This window comes from Crassostrea angulata, chromosome 7, assembly GCF_025612915.1.
Source record: "Crassostrea angulata isolate pt1a10 chromosome 7, ASM2561291v2, whole genome shotgun sequence".
NCBI classification, from domain to species: domain Eukaryota; kingdom Metazoa; phylum Mollusca; class Bivalvia; order Ostreida; family Ostreidae; genus Magallana; species Magallana angulata.
In genome coordinates, this window is record NC_069117.1 from 19,264,864 (window position 1) to 19,283,478 (window position 18,615).

Sequence of the window (18,615 nt, forward strand, 5' to 3'; positions counted from 1 at the left end):
ACCTTCACATCACGCATGAATCACCATAGAAAGCATTTTATTGTTTAAACATAACCGTCTTCATATAATGCAAGTCCAAGATGCGCAGTCTATTAATCATATATTTTATCATACAATTTGACCCTTTTCCCCATTTTTCTTTTTAATCGTATTTTATGAAAGAGGGAATATAATATAAATTCATATGTTTTTTTTATAACGTTCGCAATATTTTAATGTATAATAAAAATAAACAAATAAAAAGAATCGTTGCAATGAACCAGTCTAATCTGCTGTTTTTATGACTGTTTGTGAACCTACATTGTTGTCAATATTGGTACATAAATGTTGAATAAAACCGAAATAACACGAACAGTCATATTGCAGAATGCAGGCAGCTCTTTCATTAAACCTTTTCCGTGTTGTCCGCAGTCCCATAAACACCCAGCATAATATCTAATCTATTTTATGTCCGTCTTTTTATGGCACTGTTTTCTCCAGGAAATGCCGTTTTATTATAATAAAATCACAACAAATTTACCAATTTCATGATATCCAGTCTTTCTTCTTTAGCTTTAGGCGAAATCAATCTGTGAACTTCGCATGCATTATAAAGAACAGTGATTTTTGATGTCGATTTCGTTCAATTAATTGGTGAATTTCTTGTCATGCGAAGACAGCATAAACAGGCTTGGATCCGATTAAAGCGATGTTTTACCCACAGATGTTATGTAACTAGTCGACCAGGTTCCGACAAAAAGAAGCCAAGTTTTTCCCCATCAATTTCATTTATTCCTGATCAAATCATTCTGTACCTAACAACTATAAACGAAATCACGACCAGAGATTCGAAGTACATGACGTTCTCGCGAGCTTGACTAATTCAAGAGTGGACTAGAGATGTCTTAACAACCGGAAAGCGGAACATGACAAATGCAAGCGTTTTTAGGAGACCGTAGACTGCGAGTCTTGGACCGGATTGTGGATTTAGCCTACTTCCAGCAGCCCAGGGAAGAATTTTCAGTCCGGCTGAATGGCGCTAAATGGTGAGTCGAATTTTAGTCCACGCCTCGCGACTTCTTTTCACCACAATTCATAATTATTAAAACTTCCATAACTGTACCCTCTCATTTAACTTATTTTCCATAAAAATCGATTTTGCAGTCACCAGTTTCAAAAAGAAGAACACAAATTATGTAAAAATCTTCGCTTACCCAGGCTTAGGACAAGGAGGTATGTATAATTTGTCCATTATGCTAGTACTATGCTCCCAACTGATAATATATTATCTTTTTATATTGATATTAATCAGTGAATTATCAAAAACATTTGTTTTTCTGATTTTTTTGTCTTTGTTCAAAGTAAGAAGTTAACTTCGATCGTGACCACGGAAGAGTTTAACCAAACATAACGTACAGACACATACAAATATGGAATGCATAAGGCTTCCTACAAATTGTCCTTGAAGTTAATTAATACAACGAAACTAAAAAAAATGATGTATACATGCATCAATAAATCATATAAAATTTATATTATGCAACTTCTGACAAGGAAAGTTACAAAAATCCAATCCTTTTGAAGAGACCAAAAATACCAAAGAGATTCTGGAAATGCGCGCTTGTATTTACTTAATAGTAAGAGAGAATGGAGTATATGTGGAAAAAAAATTGTCTCAGCTTTGTTAAAACGCTAATCAAGAGAGGAAAAAATGAACCAATATGCACATGCTGCAAATTGCATTAAAGTGTCAACTTGTAAAGAGCACTATGATTTACATGCTTTGCAATCTGTGGCGTTGTCTGTTCCAACAACAAAGTAAGCCCTTCATGTGGTTTAAGATTTCCCAGATTGATTCCTGTTAAGTGGTATTATGTATATAGCTGTTTAATGTTTTAAATTTCTCATGCAATCTTAATCATTAATTATTGATATAGCACAGATGTGTCCTGGAATCTTTAACCAAATGAAAGCCTTGCTAATTTTGCATCCAAACAGCAAGTACAGAATATGAAAATTTTAAACACCATCCACAAGTGACTTTATTAATATAGTTAACGATGAATCATGCAGGCAAAATTGCGATCGAAAATTACTAGGAGTTAATTAAAAATGAATAGTGATTTTGCTTTTTTTGTTTTAGAACGTGGGAAGGGAACGTAGTTTCAATTCCTTTGATCAGTTCCTCTTTTAATATTCACGAACTGCGTTTTAAAGCTACCTGGGTTTACATACCAAAGTCATCACAGGGCGTTATGCTTTGCATGATGCGTTCAATTTAATGGCCAGAACGTATATATAGAAGGATAAAGCTTTGTCTATTATTTATTACTTTCTGCAATAGATTTCCGAGTCCTTCCCCTTCCAGTCGAAATTAATCATGCAGTTACCTGCAAATCAATATAGAACAAGCAGGAAAAATGATAGGTTTTTGAACTATTAGTAGTCTGGAACTAGTAAACTCCGTTTGTTAACGATACAGACGGGAATCTGTAGTTTACCAGGGAACCAACATGCAGACATACGGAAAGTATGGCCACTTCAAAAGGACAAGTCTATTTAACCAAAACCGAAAGGTGGCAAAAATTAAGGTTGTGGAAATGTTTGACGCTCCGAAACAATTCATGGTGGCCAATGAAACCTATTCTGACGAAATTTGGCAGGACGAGTGCGATCACTATGACGACACAACCAGGGACAGTATCCAATCAGAACACAACAAACTTAAATTCCAGCGGGAAGCCACCATGGAGGCAGGGCTGGAGGACTTTGATTTGGACTTCATGATGCCGTCAAGAGTGCGCGAAATTTTGAGCTCTGAGGGACTACCAAAAGACGTCATAGACAAATCTGTGAAACATCTAGAGAAGAAACACAGAAGAGCGCTTCATATGACAATCCTCCAAGAAAAGTAATACTCTCTCTCTCTCTCTCTCTCTCTCTCTCTCTCTCTCTCTCTCTCTTCAATTAAGGAAGGGTCTAACACCAGCATCTGCTGATCGTTTTTCTCAATTATTCACCCCAAAGGGTTGTCATTTACTTTTTCAGCGAGGGAATTGCCATCTGTTTTTGTCAAAGCTAATAATTGCTGAGGAACGAACAGAATAGGTCATTATTTTCTATTCTGTACCAAGTCTATTAAATAAATCGGTCTCTGTAGCTCCTTGGGGTACAGAAATTTCTTGCACAGATTTTCTTGACATTTCTTGTGACTGGAAACGCAAAGGTTGATTAAAGATTTATGTCATTCTGGTAATTAATAAAGAAGAAGAATTAAAGGTTACAAAATCACTATGTTTAAAAAATCAATAGAGACTTAACAGAAAACATTTAGAGAAAGGTTACACGGCTTGGGAACATGCGTTACATTTTTTGTTGCGTGGAGAGACTTTACGGTTTGATGTCGGAAAATCAGAAAGGGTATCTGAAGATTGAAATAATGCTTCAATTTCTCAAATAGTGTTTGATTTATTTATAAGAATAATAGAAATCTAAAACCCTCTTGCACATATATGACAAGTATTAATTTTATAACCAATTGAAATGGACGTCTGGTCATTGTTCACACACCGGATAAAACAAAGGCAAACATGAAAAATTCACTGGCAAAGTAACGCGTAGCTCAGCAAAATAAAGGAGAGTAGTATGGTATTTTTGATAAGTCCGCTGTTCACAAATTGTAAATTTCGGTATCAATTTTCTTGGGGGCCGAACGTCCCAGCCACCTCGGCTTTTATACATGAATTAATAATTTAGATATTGTGTTGATATTTTAAAGGCGACATTTTATAAAATCATGGCAATTAGAGGTAAAATGTACATGAAAAACGCAAATGGAACTTTTTTCTTTGACATTTTCGATGGCCACACTTCTGGTGACATTGCTCTTAAAATGCGGTTATTTTTTAATGTTAGTGACAAGTATTAAGTAATGAAAAAACAAAGTTTATGTACATGTTATCAAATGTCAGGTTTGTCTGTTCTATGGAGGGAATTCTGTGTTCCTGATACAGGATGTTTGATCCGGAAAAGTAAAACATGTAATGTAGATTTTATAATCAAAGATCGTGTGCATATTATTGGTCAACAAGATAGGATAACTGACAAAACTGAAAGAAAAAAAAAGATCATCTGAGGAATAAAAAATGTTTGAACCATGATGGCATGGGAAATGAGATCGATCATCTAAACTGAGGTCCCTGGTCAAAGATAACCTTCAAAGAGACATGTTACTGTTAATGTTAAACTGTTTTGGTCGGATTTTTTAACAGAAAGACGAATAGTGCAAAAAAAATTACGTAATTACGAAATTTTATTTGGTAGCAATGATTTTTTTTAGTAGAAAAGTTTCATCTTTCGTCAACAGTATTGCGGGTTAAAAGTTGGTGTCTTGGTGTATAAGCGATAATTTTGCGCGGGAATATAAACGGTATATGACTATGAATTTACTTTTATAGAAACGGCAATACAATAATCGAACCTAATGATATATGAGCTTACTAGTATTTACTTCTCTTTCTTTTCTCGTTTTGTTTTTTATTTGTTATATAGTAATCTTTTTTCTTGTGGAAGCAAAACTAGCTAAAGAAGTAACGTTTTAAGCATTGCAGAGCCATCATTTTGAAGACAAAACATTGTTTTTCTTCTCTCTGATTTTGTTCTTACCCTGTTCATCATATTGATATTTTCGATGATTACTGAGGCCTAGAAGTCTCCAGCAGCCCCAGCTATCGTGAAGTGGGGGGCCCTGAGTCCCCTAATCACACCACAGTTGAGCTCCAATAGATAGGTCGGCGGAGATAAGAGGGCCAATTAACCAAATGGCTCCATTTAATATTGGGCTTCCATTCATCTATATCTAGCTTATAACGAGAGAGGTAATCCTTCATTCTTTACATATCCAAATCATAACAAGGGTGTTCAAGGTTTTCATTATTTATCATTTTGGCCCTCGACGGTTCTACGTTCCGTATAATTCTATAGTAACTATAGTAACTGTTCAGTTATCATGAGTATTACTCATCTTTTGATATTTCCTCGGCATGGAGTTATATAGTTATGTACAACTGAAAATAATTTTAGCAAATGTTGAAATGCTGATAGGACTTGGACTTGGTTAATTTTACCATTGCAAAGAAGACGGTTATTTATGATTTTTGACAGCTAAACTTTTCAGTGTTCTTAATTTCTACAGCCCAGAGAACGGGTAAGACGCGAGAGTCACGTTAAAATAATCTAATTTTGGGGGAGAATAGTTGTAAAAACTTAATTTTGAAGTACGTTCACTTCACAGCTTCGAACCTTGGACACTGATCATCATCTATATTGAGTATTAGTTCGTTAAAAGTGCTGGGACTATCAAAATATGTAAGGAGTTGCATGGCGTATTGTTATAATAAGTTCACTAATATCTTTACGGATTCTAATCCGGAATTTGTTACAGGCAATTTGTCAAATTGATTGCATTAATAGACGTGTAATTTACCACATTTATAATCGGACGAGGAATATGGTCTCGTAAAATCAATAAAATAATCCATACAAGGGATATGATGTTTACTATACGTTTGGCGTACCTGGTGTACGTATATTCCGAGAGTAATGACGCTTCTCTCCCTCCAGAAATTTATTTATCCGTTTCAACCAATTAATATTCGCCGTTATTGTTCATCATACAAATCCATTGCTGCGTTGAATAACACTGCAAATTAATGCAACATCTGATATTCTTCAATACAATAAAACTTCATCTACGTGAACAGGCGATATTAATTAATTGATTAAACGGACAATTCGATGCGACCATTTATAGCAATGAATTCACCAATCTGCGTTAGTACTTAAGTTTTATGGTGACTTTGCGTCGAATTATCGTCGATAAACTTTGTACAGAATACCGCATCATTACGAGAAACCTGTTGGTTGACGTGGAAACCGCTTTCTGAGATCGGGAAAAACAAATATTACGGAACCGAGTTGACAAACAAAAGGTTTCGATGGATCCAAATAGCCATATTGACATCGATTGTTATTAGAATCTGTAATCAGAGCTGTCAGTGCCCTGTCCTGAACAAAAGTACATCATTGTTACTTTTGCTCAGACCGTGTTGAAACACTATTATTTCTTGGACTTATCTGTGATAAGCATATGGTTTAGTGGCATATCCGAAGACCGAGAGATTTTGAACACTCATCATATATCGATGTGACCAGAGAAGCATATCTTTTTCTGGAAGTAACGGCCCGTGATTTTACGCTAGTTTCTTTAGATTTATGAACGTTCGTCTGTGTGTCTTTATCAGATCGCAAAGAAGTAGCACAGAACCAAAAAACCATAAAAGCAAGAAGAATTTATCTCTGCCGCGTTTGGCGCTGGGAGAGACAGAAACGCCCGGGGAACATTCGGCAGAGTGTGAATGTTGTCACGACGTCAACGTCAGGAGAGAGAAACGTCATCAACGCCCGAAGCCTTGGTCCGAGTCTCATCCTGTCAATGAAATGATTACGGAAAATGTTGTTGAAACTCCAGGTAAGACTTATATATGCACTATTAACGCTGTATACTTGAGACTAAGAAAAGGACGAAAAAGAAAACGTATGTTGTACTACATATGACATTTTACATTGTAATAACTTTTGCAGTCAGCACGATGCAGTATTTGATATAAAATAGATTCTACAAGTCTGTTTGACATGAACAAATTGACTACAAAACGCAATTATCCCAGCTTCGACAATTTTTTTTTAGAAGTGTATAATTATTTAACAATAATGAACATTGTTTGATCTATCGTTATGAACCAACAAGACAAATTTGCTCAGATTGTGACGTCACTAGATACCATTGGAGGAGCTATGCACTCACTATAGCTGTGGGGGTTCTTTTTATCCTACATTTTTACGCTGACTATGCTTCAAATACGAATAATGAAGTTCGTTGTTTTGCTATACAATCAATTTATTTCGCAGTCATGCTATGTATGAGGATTCCGTAATGAAGATATTCATGTATTAATTAGAACACGTATTAAAACTGGTCCATTTATTTGTTCTGTAACGTTGTTTTGCCCTCGCGGGAATACTATAGGTGTTTAATATTGTAATTTACAAATGAAACAAATACACGTGACCTATAGAAAAAAATGAATTATGCATGAACCATACAATTAAATATAATAATTCAACCAATACCATATACAGTTACGGATACGCGAAAGCTTAAAAGCATTGGTAATTATACAGCACTCTGTATATATTATGGACATTGTTTATCTAAATCTTGTTGCTGCAGCCAAGACCTGGAAAAGTGGGTGTAGCTAGGCTGTAATGGTCTGTCCTACTTAAAAAATAGGCCCACAGAGTAAAGCAAATTGCGATGAAAGTAGTTCATTTGATGTCCTTTTGAATTGTTTAAATGTGCGAGAATTTCATTTGTCACCAAGCCTTTCACGTAACCTAAGCTTATGACACTGCTAATGGCTCCTATAGTTCTCATGGACAATGATGCAGAAACAAGTATCAAACATTTCCAATACTGCACATCAATTTCGTCCTAAAATTGCTTTATTGACAACGTTATTATATAAATAGTGCCTGTTTGGGAGGGTAACTGTTGAAATTGACACCCCGAGACAACCATTGTCAACCGACGCGAAGCGGAGGTTGACAATGGTTTTCGAGGAGTGTCAATTTTAACAGTTATTCTTTTTTTTACTGCTGAATTTTTTTACTAAATTTAAAATTTTACTGCTTTTATATAGAAATGAAGTGAATTCTACGGCGAACCGTACGCGCATAATTTACGCGCATGTAACAACTCGTTGTGTTACCCGTTGCCAAGTGTGTTGCTAACGCTGAGGGTAATAGAACGGATTGCCAACTGCGTCTAAACCAATCAGATTTCAGTATTTAACATGAAAGTATAATAATACGTATTATGCATCGACATTTCTATAAGGCCAGTTTGATAATATAATACTGACCAACCGACACAAAAACAGAATGTTTTGCAACTTTTTAGATAAAAACCTCTATTGTACTTCGATTAATCTCCAACCCATCAGTTCATTAGTTTCATAGTTCTGTATCATGCTTGTTTTGAATAATATGAGCTTTTGCCTGGAGATAGTGTCCACGTATTGTCGTTATTTCGTTAAAGTACACGCTATCCAAGTTTTTCAAGATCATTTGGTGTAATAGCTGCTGTCGTCTCGAATAAAGATACGATCACTGAACGTCGAACTTGCATAATTGTATTCGTTAACTGGCAGTTGAAACAATAACAAACAAGAAAACATTTACTTATAGTAGTGGACCAGGACGCCGAGGAATCTTTCGAGTTTTGTCTGACAGAAGCAGAAAAGGTCAAATGGCTGTCAGAGCAACAGTTTGAGAAGGCGTTGGTGGGCAGCAATTTTGAGCCGCCCAGACTCGTGGTGAGTGTTCGAATCGTCAATGTTTTCTGGTTGAATATGATCAACCACTATCGGTAATGAATATTATAGCTATAATAAATTTGATCACAACAATCACCGAAGAATGAGAATATACACATTTTTGTCGATGAAGTTTATCGTCATACAGATATGTTGTTAATAATCAAGACAAGTAATTAGTTCTCCAAATACGGGATGAAGGTACCAATTCAATCAAATGGGATGTCTTTGGAATATCCAGATTAAATAGTGAGTGTCCTAGCCATATGTGATAAATTACTAAAATTTGAAAATATTTTAGCAAAGCAGTTCATGAGTAAGAACCTAGATCAGGCCTAATAGAGAACACAAACAACCTCGGTTCAATTTTGCCATGGGGGTTTTATTCGTCAAGATAGCGCTCAACCTGCCGTAATAAATGGAAAGTGTTCAAATGATAAACTAGAATTACCAAGATGGATTGTAATGCAAAAGTTCCAGCTAGTGTCAATGATAAATGCTTAAGTAACAATGGTATCCTGTGATGAGTTGCATACGCTTTGATGTTCGTCTATTGGAATACTCGTTAAACATACCAAACGTGGACGGAAGTAAATAGTTATTGTCAATTTGTCAGAATCCAGACATGCTTCGGTTTCTGGCCATCAGTCATCCAAATGCTGATTTACTTGCTAGAGGGCAGCATGGGTTTCTCAGTAATCTTGATCTCGGTCATAAATGTTCAGTTTATTGCAGCACTGTGTTATTAAACATAGCTAACTACAGACCTAGAATAAACCTTTATTGTTTCAGATACTAGTAATAGGAAGTTCTTTCATTCCTTTTTTTTTCTTTTTGTTTGTTTTGTTTTTCATTTTCGCAAATGCAATACTAATAGTATTATACGGTATTCTGGTTTTAATTTCATACACGGTATTGTTGGAAATGCAGCATCCCTGTTGTATTTTAGGGATATTATATATAATGACACTGTTCTTGTTTTTATATATAATCATACTGATCTTGTTTGTAGCTCATTTCCTCCAAAATACCCAAGCATCACGTAATTCCCAAAATGCTGTTGGCTCATAATGTCTTGCACATTGTTTATGTAAGTAAAAGCTATTTTATCAGTAGAAAATGGAATGGATCTACATCTTTTATTGGATACAGCGTATACGTGTTTGAAAACCTTTTTAACACTGTTAATTTCCCTTGCAGGACTTCGAAGTTTCCAATTTCAATGAAATATTAGGTATTACTAATAAGTAAAATCAGTTGATATTTAAATCATTTACTAATAAGACTTTTAAATACAAGAACATGTTATAGGTATAATTCAACCATGATATTGTAGAAATGGTATCAAACAAATTGGAAAGTATCAAATCCGGATGCAAAGCAAAGTCCATTCTCCTACTTTGTCAGGTACACGAAAATCGTTTTGGTTTTTTGGGGGGTTAATTTTGTTTTTGCATTCAAGTCTTCAAAAATAAATTCTGAAGACCAATTATAAACACTGATCCTATCCAACGGTCAATATTTGATAACTTTCAATTTAAGATTTGCCCGTATAAAATGATTTTTTTGTCTTCTAGCTTTAGAATACATGCAACGTTATCTAGAAAATAAAGCAAATCCTATAAATTTGAGTGGTACTTTTATGTTTTATTACTTTTACATATTCAAACAATATACTCGTACTTTCCACTTTCAACTAATTCTTTACCTCAGGTTCAAGTTCTGCAGATGTATAATGCAATATCTTCGTGTGTATGGTTAAAACCTAAAATTCAGTTTTATTCACACCAACAGGGTGGACCAGGCTATTTGTATATTCTACGGAAATTCGCTGTCACTCCCCAGAAACTCAAGAAAGAGTCCTACAAGTGTGTCAGAGAGTAAGACCATGTCACATGTTTATAAAGACCCGGATATGAATTAATCGAACACGATACATTTGTTTATTAATAAATCAGGCGTGATGGGTCCATGTCTCTATTTATTTGTTCAAACATCAAGCTATCAAAACTTGTTCAAATATGAAATGAATACATAGAATTTGTTTTATTCCCCCTTTTCTTAAGGTTCTGGAGAGCTTTGAGTAGCCATGTTAGCAAAATAGACCAAACTGAATCTGCAATTCATATTTCTGGATGTACTTTAGAAGACAGCTTTCAGGGAAGAGAGGTAATTTAAACAAAACTGTTCAATTACCATACGAAATTTAATAAATTGGAAAAATGCGTTTCAAATAATTGAATTTTGAGTCTCACTTGAAGAGTTAAATGTGTAATAAAGCAGGATCTCTATAATTGAATTTTCATTCATAAATCCCAGTTCTGCAAAGGCAAGGGAAAATCTCAACTCTTAGCTTGGGAACGGCTATTTTGAGAGCCTCCTTACGTTTAAGACCATCTAAATCGATGGCTGCTAGAAACATACGTGGTACTGACTACGAGAAATTCTGTTAAACATTGGGGTGAAAATTTGACACAATACAAAATGTCAAACACTTGTTAATTACTAGCAATTACAAATGGAACGGTGACTATTGTTGACCTCAACTTTTCTGTTCATTAGATATTTCTTTTTTCGTGAAAACAAACATATAGAGATATACTTCAAATTGATTGCATTTCGGTGCATTAATAAAAAATAAATCCGCTGCAAACGACATGTAGATCAATAAATAAACTTTTAAAGAACATGAAAATGACATTTTCCAACAATAAATGCTTGAACAAGCTATGAAAACATGCAAACATTTAAATATCCATTCTTTAATCAATATGTGTGTACCCAAATTCACTCTGTTTTATCTAATGTTTGCAGGTTGTAAGGTTTATACAACGACTTGTCCAACCCAGTATGGTTAGAGTTTTGGCAAATGGTGATCAGACTGAAAAGGGTAAAATTACTCTCTCATTGTTTACTGGGCTTTATTCTCTCAAATTCCAAATAACAATAAAATGTGAAACATTGAAATGCATGTGTGCATAAAAAATTAAAAAGTTTTTTTTCAAACTCGTAGAATTTTACATACATGCATTACTATGAAAAAAACTGGTGTCATGAGAATTATTGCATTCCATATTTCCAGGTCAAAAAATTATTTCTCAGTACTTCGACATTGGGTTATTCAACTATTGGAAAGCTCATATGGATGACAGTGACGATGAAATTGACCTTAGCAAGGTGGCAGGCATTGAAAAGGTCAAGGTCAGAGAAGAAGAGACAGAGGCAGATGTCAGGACGTGGTCATCATTGGCAAAACAGTTTGACAGCGATTAAATCTTGTGTTCAGATTTTGTTTAAAGAGTGCAATGCGATGCCATGAAATTCATCATACAGCACGATGTGACATTAGAGCAGTGACCTTAAAGCATCCAAATGGCCTTTTCTAGAAATATGCATGTTAAGATATTGATTTTAGGCATGGATTCTGCTGACAGATTTTTGCTTCACTGTCATTACACTGCACCTATAGGGGACGCATACAGTAATCCTGTAATCTCCAAGGAACCAGTGCAAGTGAACTGACCTCATTGCTATGCAATTCACTTATCTTAGCATTTCAGTAATATTGTTATTTGTTATCATATATGTCCATAATATTACAATTTTAAGAGAATTATTGCCTATTTATAAATTCTTATCCATAAAAAACCTGCTTAACCAATCTTGATTTCATTCTTTTAAGTGTTAATAGCTTTGCTTTTGATTCGTGTAAAAGGCCTTGTCATCAGAGAGATGCAGGTTAATTATCAGTCCTCACTTGTCTTTATTAGCAACATCTACAGCTATTATTCCTTACTTGTCATTATCAGCTATATCAGTCCTAACTTGTCAACATTAAAAACATGAAGTTATCAATACTAAATCGTCCTTAATATTTGCAACATAAAACACATGCTTTTAATCTTAAAGGGACTTGGACACGATTTGACTTAAAATTTTCAAATTTTATTTTTCCATTTTCAATGTTTATACTGATAAATATAGAAGTTTATAATGCTATGTCAAAATTTGAAAGTCAAATGTCAAGTCATAAGCAAGATACAGAGTTTATAATTCTTTGTTTTGTAAACAAACTTCGGATATTGTCATTTTTTACATACCGGTATGTGTTGTATTGGTGTGAGTTTCAATCAAATGTATCTTTCTTTTGTTGATAATAGTATTTATGAAGATATTGAATTAGTTTAAATTGTTTTTTACATGTCATTTTGTCTTAGAAAGGGTAATTCTCTACATTACATTTTTTGTAAACAACTATAGGACTCGAGCTTTGTTTACATAACTCTGTATCTCGCCTGTAACTTGACTTTAACATTCAATATTTTGGTCAATCATTTAAAATGCACCAGTAAACCATTTTATACATAAAAAATAGAAATAAAATTTTTGATCTCAAAACGTGTCCAAGTACCTTTAACTTTTCAATCTTAACAACAATAAGAATAGTATCAATAACAATAATGGACAAAAAATCTTATCAATCTACAATCGAAATTACAATAGAATATTAAACCCAAGAACAGTTCTTTTGAACATGAATTTATTAAGTTACAGAAATATTACTGACATTTTAATCAAAACATATTCAACAGTACACAGTTAATGCATCATTCCCCCTCAAACGCCACCTCTGACTGAGTCTGAACAAAGAAGGGGCCTTGAAGGGCCATTGCCTTCACCTGAACAATATAGGGCTGTCCGAACACATCCACCGCAGTGGGTGACTCTGCAATGGTTCTTATAACGGTAAACTTGGATTCTTTCGTTTCCTTGGTTTTCTCTGTGCTTCTGTCCAACAGGAATTCCGTAAACCCAGGGTAATTGTTCATAAGAGTCTGTCCCCATGGTTGTAATGCCAGGGATTGTAACACGCAGTGTGCGGAACATCGCAGGTCTGTGAATGGCTGTCTCACCAACGACATCAGTGTCTCAAACGAGTTATTGCTTAGTAAATTAAACCACTTCTCTGTCAGCTTTTGTAATTCATCTGTTTGTTCTGCAATCTGTAAAAATATTCTCCATCAATTAAATTACACCAAATGCTGCAATTTTATGAGTCAAAATATATATGATACATATTTTAAAGAGTTGCATAGAAATATCATACATTTTTGGGGTTAGAAATAGTTGAACTAGAACTCAAGCACACATTCAACCAAATGGGAAGTGTAATTTTTTTAATTACACAGCTATAGAAAATGCTGTTTCACGTCAAACAAATAATATGAACAACCTTAAAATTGAAAATGTATAAATAAGTAACAACAACCTCCACCTTTCTTCATAATAATACAAATGCTACAAACCAAAACTTCATTTGATATCATTATAACTTCAATAGTTTATCAACTGAAGAGTCACTTTACCTGTAGTTTGGTGATGCTGCAGACAGTGTCCAAGGCCTTTATGCGTAGTTCTGATGGAGCTTCCCGCACCATGGTTCCTATCAACTTCACACCATGAATCATTGTGTTACCTAAAATGTTACAACTTTCACAACAATGATGATTTGATTCATTATCACCTCTTCAATTAAAAGAATATTAACCATTTTTATCTTATCTACAAATCTTAGAAACATATCGCCATAAGTACAAGTCTTAGGTAAATTGTAATCCACGATTTAGAGAATATTCCAAATTAACAATTTTTGATATCACCATATAAACTCTATACAAACCTAATTTGTCAAGAGCCATTTTCCCCTCCACTGATTCACCAATAAAGCCGACAGTTTGGACAGAAATGCTTTTCTGTGTCAGATCCCTGGAGGATAAACCCTCGAACACAGAGTTCACAAATGTCTTGTTACTGCTGCAGACCTCCTTTGGATGAAAACGAGCAACTCCTCCAAAAAACTTTGTCAACCCTAGATAACAGCAGTTCAATAAACCAATACTGTATTTTTCTTTTTAAATAAAATAAATCTTTCCGTGAATAAGAAAAAATATTGTCATAAAATTTCAAACCGTACAGTTTCCATACCTGGTAGGAGTAGGTTGCCAAGAGGATTTGAGTCTAGATCACCCATCATGCTCTCTAATTTTCCAACAATGCCTTGCTGATCCAGATACACCAATCCATGGTCCACCATTGTCAGGTCTGACAACATCTCTATGGCGTTCAGCTGAATTAGGACATCATCTTTATGGACCTCATTCAATAGCTGCTGAAGGAGTCCACTGTTGTGTGTGTTCTCCAGGGCCGCCAATGAAAGCTTACAGATTTGGATTAACATCTGAAATTTTTAAGACAATGGTTTAATGAGATCATTATGCTCATTAAACTTATTAAGAAAAAGAACTGAATGAAACATATTAAAAGTACACATCTACCAAAAATTTTGATTTTTTTTTTACCCCATTTAGTCTTTTTTTTTTTTATGATTTATTTGGATTAACCTGGAAATATGTACCATACATGTACACTAACCTCATACACTCTGAACCTGACTGTGTCGCTGATGTTGCTGACCTGTTCCAAACAATGAATCATCTGATTGCTGAACAGAACAGCCAATCCTTGGTGAGTCCTACCTGTATTAATGACAAAAAATACCTTGAATGTTCTTAACTTATGAGTACTGGTGTCACTTTTTTAATTTGTTTTATGAATTGAAAGTAGCTGTCCATAAACATGTAAATGTACCTAGATTGATGAGAATTTTGCTGGCCAGATTTGCCACCTGAATTTCATCTGAGAGCAAGCTGGCTGTTTTCTGGAGCACCTCCCTGTGTGGCAATAGTTCATCAATAACCTCTTCTGATGCACTTAACATCTAAAGCATAAAAAATCCATAATGCTGCTATGTCTCATTGATTACATTTGAACGTTCTCTCTCTCTCTCTCTCTCTCTCTCTCTCTCTTTCTCTCTCTCTCTCTCTCTTCTCTCTCTTGGAATAAAATTAACTTTTTTCTACAGTAAATATTAAAAAAAGCAATTTGTAAAATGTTATCATAATCACTATACAGTACATTGTACATGACTTATGACACCAAGAATACATGAAGCTAAAAATACTTTAAAGACATTATAAGAAAAGTTAAAAAATTATAAAATTTATTTTCATAGAAGTAATTTGCAAGAATAAAACGGGGGCATACTGCGCACTTCACATCTGCATAAGAAGTTGTTATAACTACTTACCTGCCGCAAACAAAGGCATTTCACCATTACATGAGGATGGTTGAGACCTTTTAATATTTCCTCTCTGTACTTTTGAAAAACAGTTGATGGTCCAGATGCATCAAGTAATTTTTCAAGCACATTGCAGCAAAGTTCAAGCACATCTCTGAAATTTTAGAAATAAAAATGGTTCAATACATGTATATTTGAAAGAATTTGGGGAACCTACATAGGTACAATAAACACCACATTGCCAACTAACACAAAATTTAGACTCACATAATTAACTTGCTGATTTAAAAGAACTGACAGGGTTCGACCCTAATGATGGACATTAAGTTTAATTCTCCTTAAAAAAAATTTCATGCTCTGCAAAGAGTATAAATAACATTACCAAAAGTTAAATTGCATAGCCTAACTGTTGATAACATTGCATATAAATGATAAAGAGTGAAATAACAATCAATCTTAATCAACAGAACCTATCCCTGGTTATAATAAATGTAGCACATTTGATTTTCAGATATAATATTTGGGATAGCATATCCCAAATTGAATGTAAATTCAAAGTGCAGTAGATGAAAACTTATTTTGCACAAAAAATTTTCAATCCATATCATCATCATCTTCGCTAGCCAAGGGTTTTTGGTCATGCATTCCGCTCCCCATAAACCCTTGCCAGATATCATTACAAAAACTTGGTCATGCAGTGGCGCTATCTAGCGAGCAACTTGAGTTGTGCCCCTTGCATATTTATATTTTAATCGAATGAAACAACGGGTTATATACTTAAAATAACAGTCAAATTATTCATAACAAACCATTTTTAGGCTGTAAATACCTTTCATCTAAAAATTTAATTCATATTGATGAAGAATTCAACACTTTTTCACCAACGTTTTTTACTCTCTTCCAATTTACCCACCATGTTGACATTCGGAACTTATTTAATGCCCTGAGTTAGAGTTATCTCCCGTATTTCCTTAGATGAACAGAATATATGACAATTTTTCAATAAAAATATACACATATTTGTAATATCGTTTCTGAGTTTATCCATGCAGGAATGGGGATATTGTGGAAACATAAACTAAAAAGTCTCCCGTGAGTTAGTGTGAATGTAATTTGATGCGCAAGATTGTAAAATCCAAAAAATCCAGATGATTTCCGGATTTTTCAAAGTAATTTTCGTTGATTGTTACATATAATTAGCAAAGCTTAATTGAGAAAAAATAAAAACAAATTGGTAATCTTCAAGTTCCAAAGATGTTTATACTTCAAGTTCCAAAGATGTTTATAAAATATAAAACAAAGGGCAGCACTCTTCCGATTTCTCGGTATTAAAGCCAAAAATTCGAGTCTATTATTTCAATATAGTAGTATAGATGTGTAAAAATATATTTTAAAAACTTTCTAATACAGTCGTTTTACCGGTAACGAATATTTGCCAGTATCGAATAATTTTTAGAAAAAATATTGGTAAAAGACAAAGTTAAGATTTAAAAAATCCTAGCTAGGTAATCATAATACAGAAATAAATATTCTATCAGTGTGTGAAGTTGTTTGACATTTGCACAATTATTTTCCGAATTGTTTACAAATTAAAAAGGTGGCCCAGATATGAGCTGCCGGAAGTGCAAGGCAGAAAAAAACGAAAGTGTGAAAACAATTAGGCCTAACTATGAAAATAAGTTTGTTATTGACCCCTATTTGGTGGATAATTAGTAATTATAATCCATTTAATAAGATAATGCACCATATTATAATCAAATAATAATGGAGCTTTGAATGAAATTATGACTTCAAATAGAACCACGTGCAATTTTCCTTGTTTCAGTTCACTGCGATAGAAGCATTATTTGGCTGGATATATTGATAGATACAATGTATAAAGGCAAAACAAAGGCAAATGACAATTACTTATCATCAGTTACTATTATAATAGAGTGTTTTCATGAAAATTCAGTTTCATAAAGTAACGCAAATGAAAACTGTTAAAGTCCAGTTTCAATTTGACGGGAAAATGGTATGATAAAAATAACGATCATATTATTTGTTTAAATGACATATTCCCACAATTATTTTTCTTTCTTCATTTATAAGTCTATTAACATGTACCTCTAGTACATTTTTGAAATTAATTCGCCTCAAAATATTCTGCCAGAAGTAATAGAGTGCATTTGATTAGATACTGGAAAACGAATTCGAAACTAGGAAAATGAAGGGGGTGTTGAAATTACTATCTCCGTAATTCATCCTTTATATTTTCGGAAGTTTGATACTACATTTTAGAAGGACAAAGAAATGTGATTTAAAAAAAAAAATAAAGACATTTGGAATTCCGATAATAATAATTGCATGCACGACGAAACCACATACTGATTCGTTACCGGTAAATTAAACGACTGTACCATCCATAAGGTGATGACTCAATGTAAATCTACATTTATGAGCCAAAAGTACCGTGTGTCTATTAATTCTTTCTTCCCTATTGGCTATACCAGTGTACTTCATTGAATTTCAACAAGACTTATTTTTAAAAGGGTTAAAATTTCTATGTCATTGTTCTTTTTTTTTAGAAATGTCATAGAAGTTTATATTGATCAAAGCATATTTAATAAATAAAAATTAAGATCTACTCAATATCTTATAAATTATGCCAGCAGTAACATCTTACTTTAGATTATTATATCAATGAAAAGAATGTTGTAAGAATAAAGTGAGAGAAAATGAAAGTTGCTGAATCACAGCTACACTGCACTTACTTATTGTCTGTGCTCAATAACTCAAAGATGACATGAAAAGACAATTCCTGAGTCACATTCCTCAATTCACTTGGAGAAAAAGATGTGAACAAAGTCTTCAAATCGAGTAGAGATTGTTCCCAGTTTGTCGAATTTGGCAAACTCTCTAGCAAGCTAGTCAAATTGAAAGCAGCCATTTTAGCGGGTATTTTACTATATTTTATTTCACGGAACGAAAATTCATATTAAATGCAATTTGATAAAAATCAAGAACTTATATCTCTTATAATACTTAATTAATAATTAAATCAATCAATTCTGTTAATTTGCA

General features: G+C 33.8%; 2 protein-coding genes across 2 annotated transcripts; one reads left to right on the plus strand and one right to left on the minus strand.

The window, feature by feature from the left end:
* Positions 1-535: 535 nt before the first annotated feature.
* Positions 536-11,823, plus strand: LOC128156735 (uncharacterized). The gene is made up of 12 exons (XM_052819009.1): positions 536-1,025; positions 1,144-1,212; positions 2,462-2,890; positions 6,282-6,508; positions 8,287-8,414; positions 9,427-9,504; positions 9,615-9,648; positions 9,751-9,821; positions 10,209-10,294; positions 10,481-10,583; positions 11,229-11,304; positions 11,497-11,823. The coding sequence occupies exons 1-12, from the start codon at positions 913-915 to the stop codon at positions 11,685-11,687; spliced, it is 1,605 nt and encodes a 534-aa protein (XP_052674969.1). The 5' UTR covers positions 536-912; the 3' UTR covers positions 11,688-11,823.
* A 1,114-nt stretch (positions 11,824-12,937) lies between these two features.
* LOC128156736 (26S proteasome non-ATPase regulatory subunit 5-like) lies at positions 12,938-18,487 on the minus strand. Its single transcript, XM_052819010.1, has 8 exons — positions 18,306-18,487; positions 15,562-15,706; positions 15,063-15,192; positions 14,847-14,950; positions 14,400-14,652; positions 14,095-14,283; positions 13,781-13,890; positions 12,938-13,417 (listed from the first exon to the last, which is right to left on the minus strand). Exons 1-8 carry the CDS (start codon positions 18,479-18,481, stop codon positions 13,022-13,024), a joined length of 1,503 nt encoding a protein of 500 aa, XP_052674970.1. The 5' UTR covers positions 18,482-18,487; the 3' UTR covers positions 12,938-13,021.
* Positions 18,488-18,615: the final 128 nt, after the last annotated feature.

What these genes read in the sequence shown, in the direction of transcription:
- LOC128156735 (XM_052819009.1), top strand. Translation starts at nt 913, where the DNA reads ATGCAAGCGTTTTTAGGAGACCGTAGACTGCGAGTCTTGGACCGGATT. An exon ending in CGGCTGAATGGCGCTAAATG is followed by an intron (nt 1,026 to 1,143) that starts GTGAGTCGAATT and finishes TCGATTTTGCAG; the next exon opens with TCACCAGTTTCAAAAAGAAG. An exon ending in ATGTCTTGCACATTGTTTAT is followed by an intron (nt 9,505 to 9,614) that starts GTAAGTAAAAGC and finishes TTTCCCTTGCAG; the next exon opens with GACTTCGAAGTTTCCAATTT.
- LOC128156736 (XM_052819010.1), bottom strand. Translation starts at nt 18,481, where the DNA reads ATGGCTGCTTTCAATTTGACTAGCTTGCTAGAGAGTTTGCCAAATTCG. An exon ending in CAAAATTCTCATCAATCTAG is followed by an intron (nt 14,951 to 15,062) that starts GTACATTTACAT and finishes TCATTAATACAG; the next exon opens with GTAGGACTCACCAAGGATTG. An exon ending in TCAGGTTCAGAGTGTATGAG is followed by an intron (nt 14,653 to 14,846) that starts GTTAGTGTACAT and finishes TAAAAATTTCAG; the next exon opens with ATGTTAATCCAAATCTGTAA.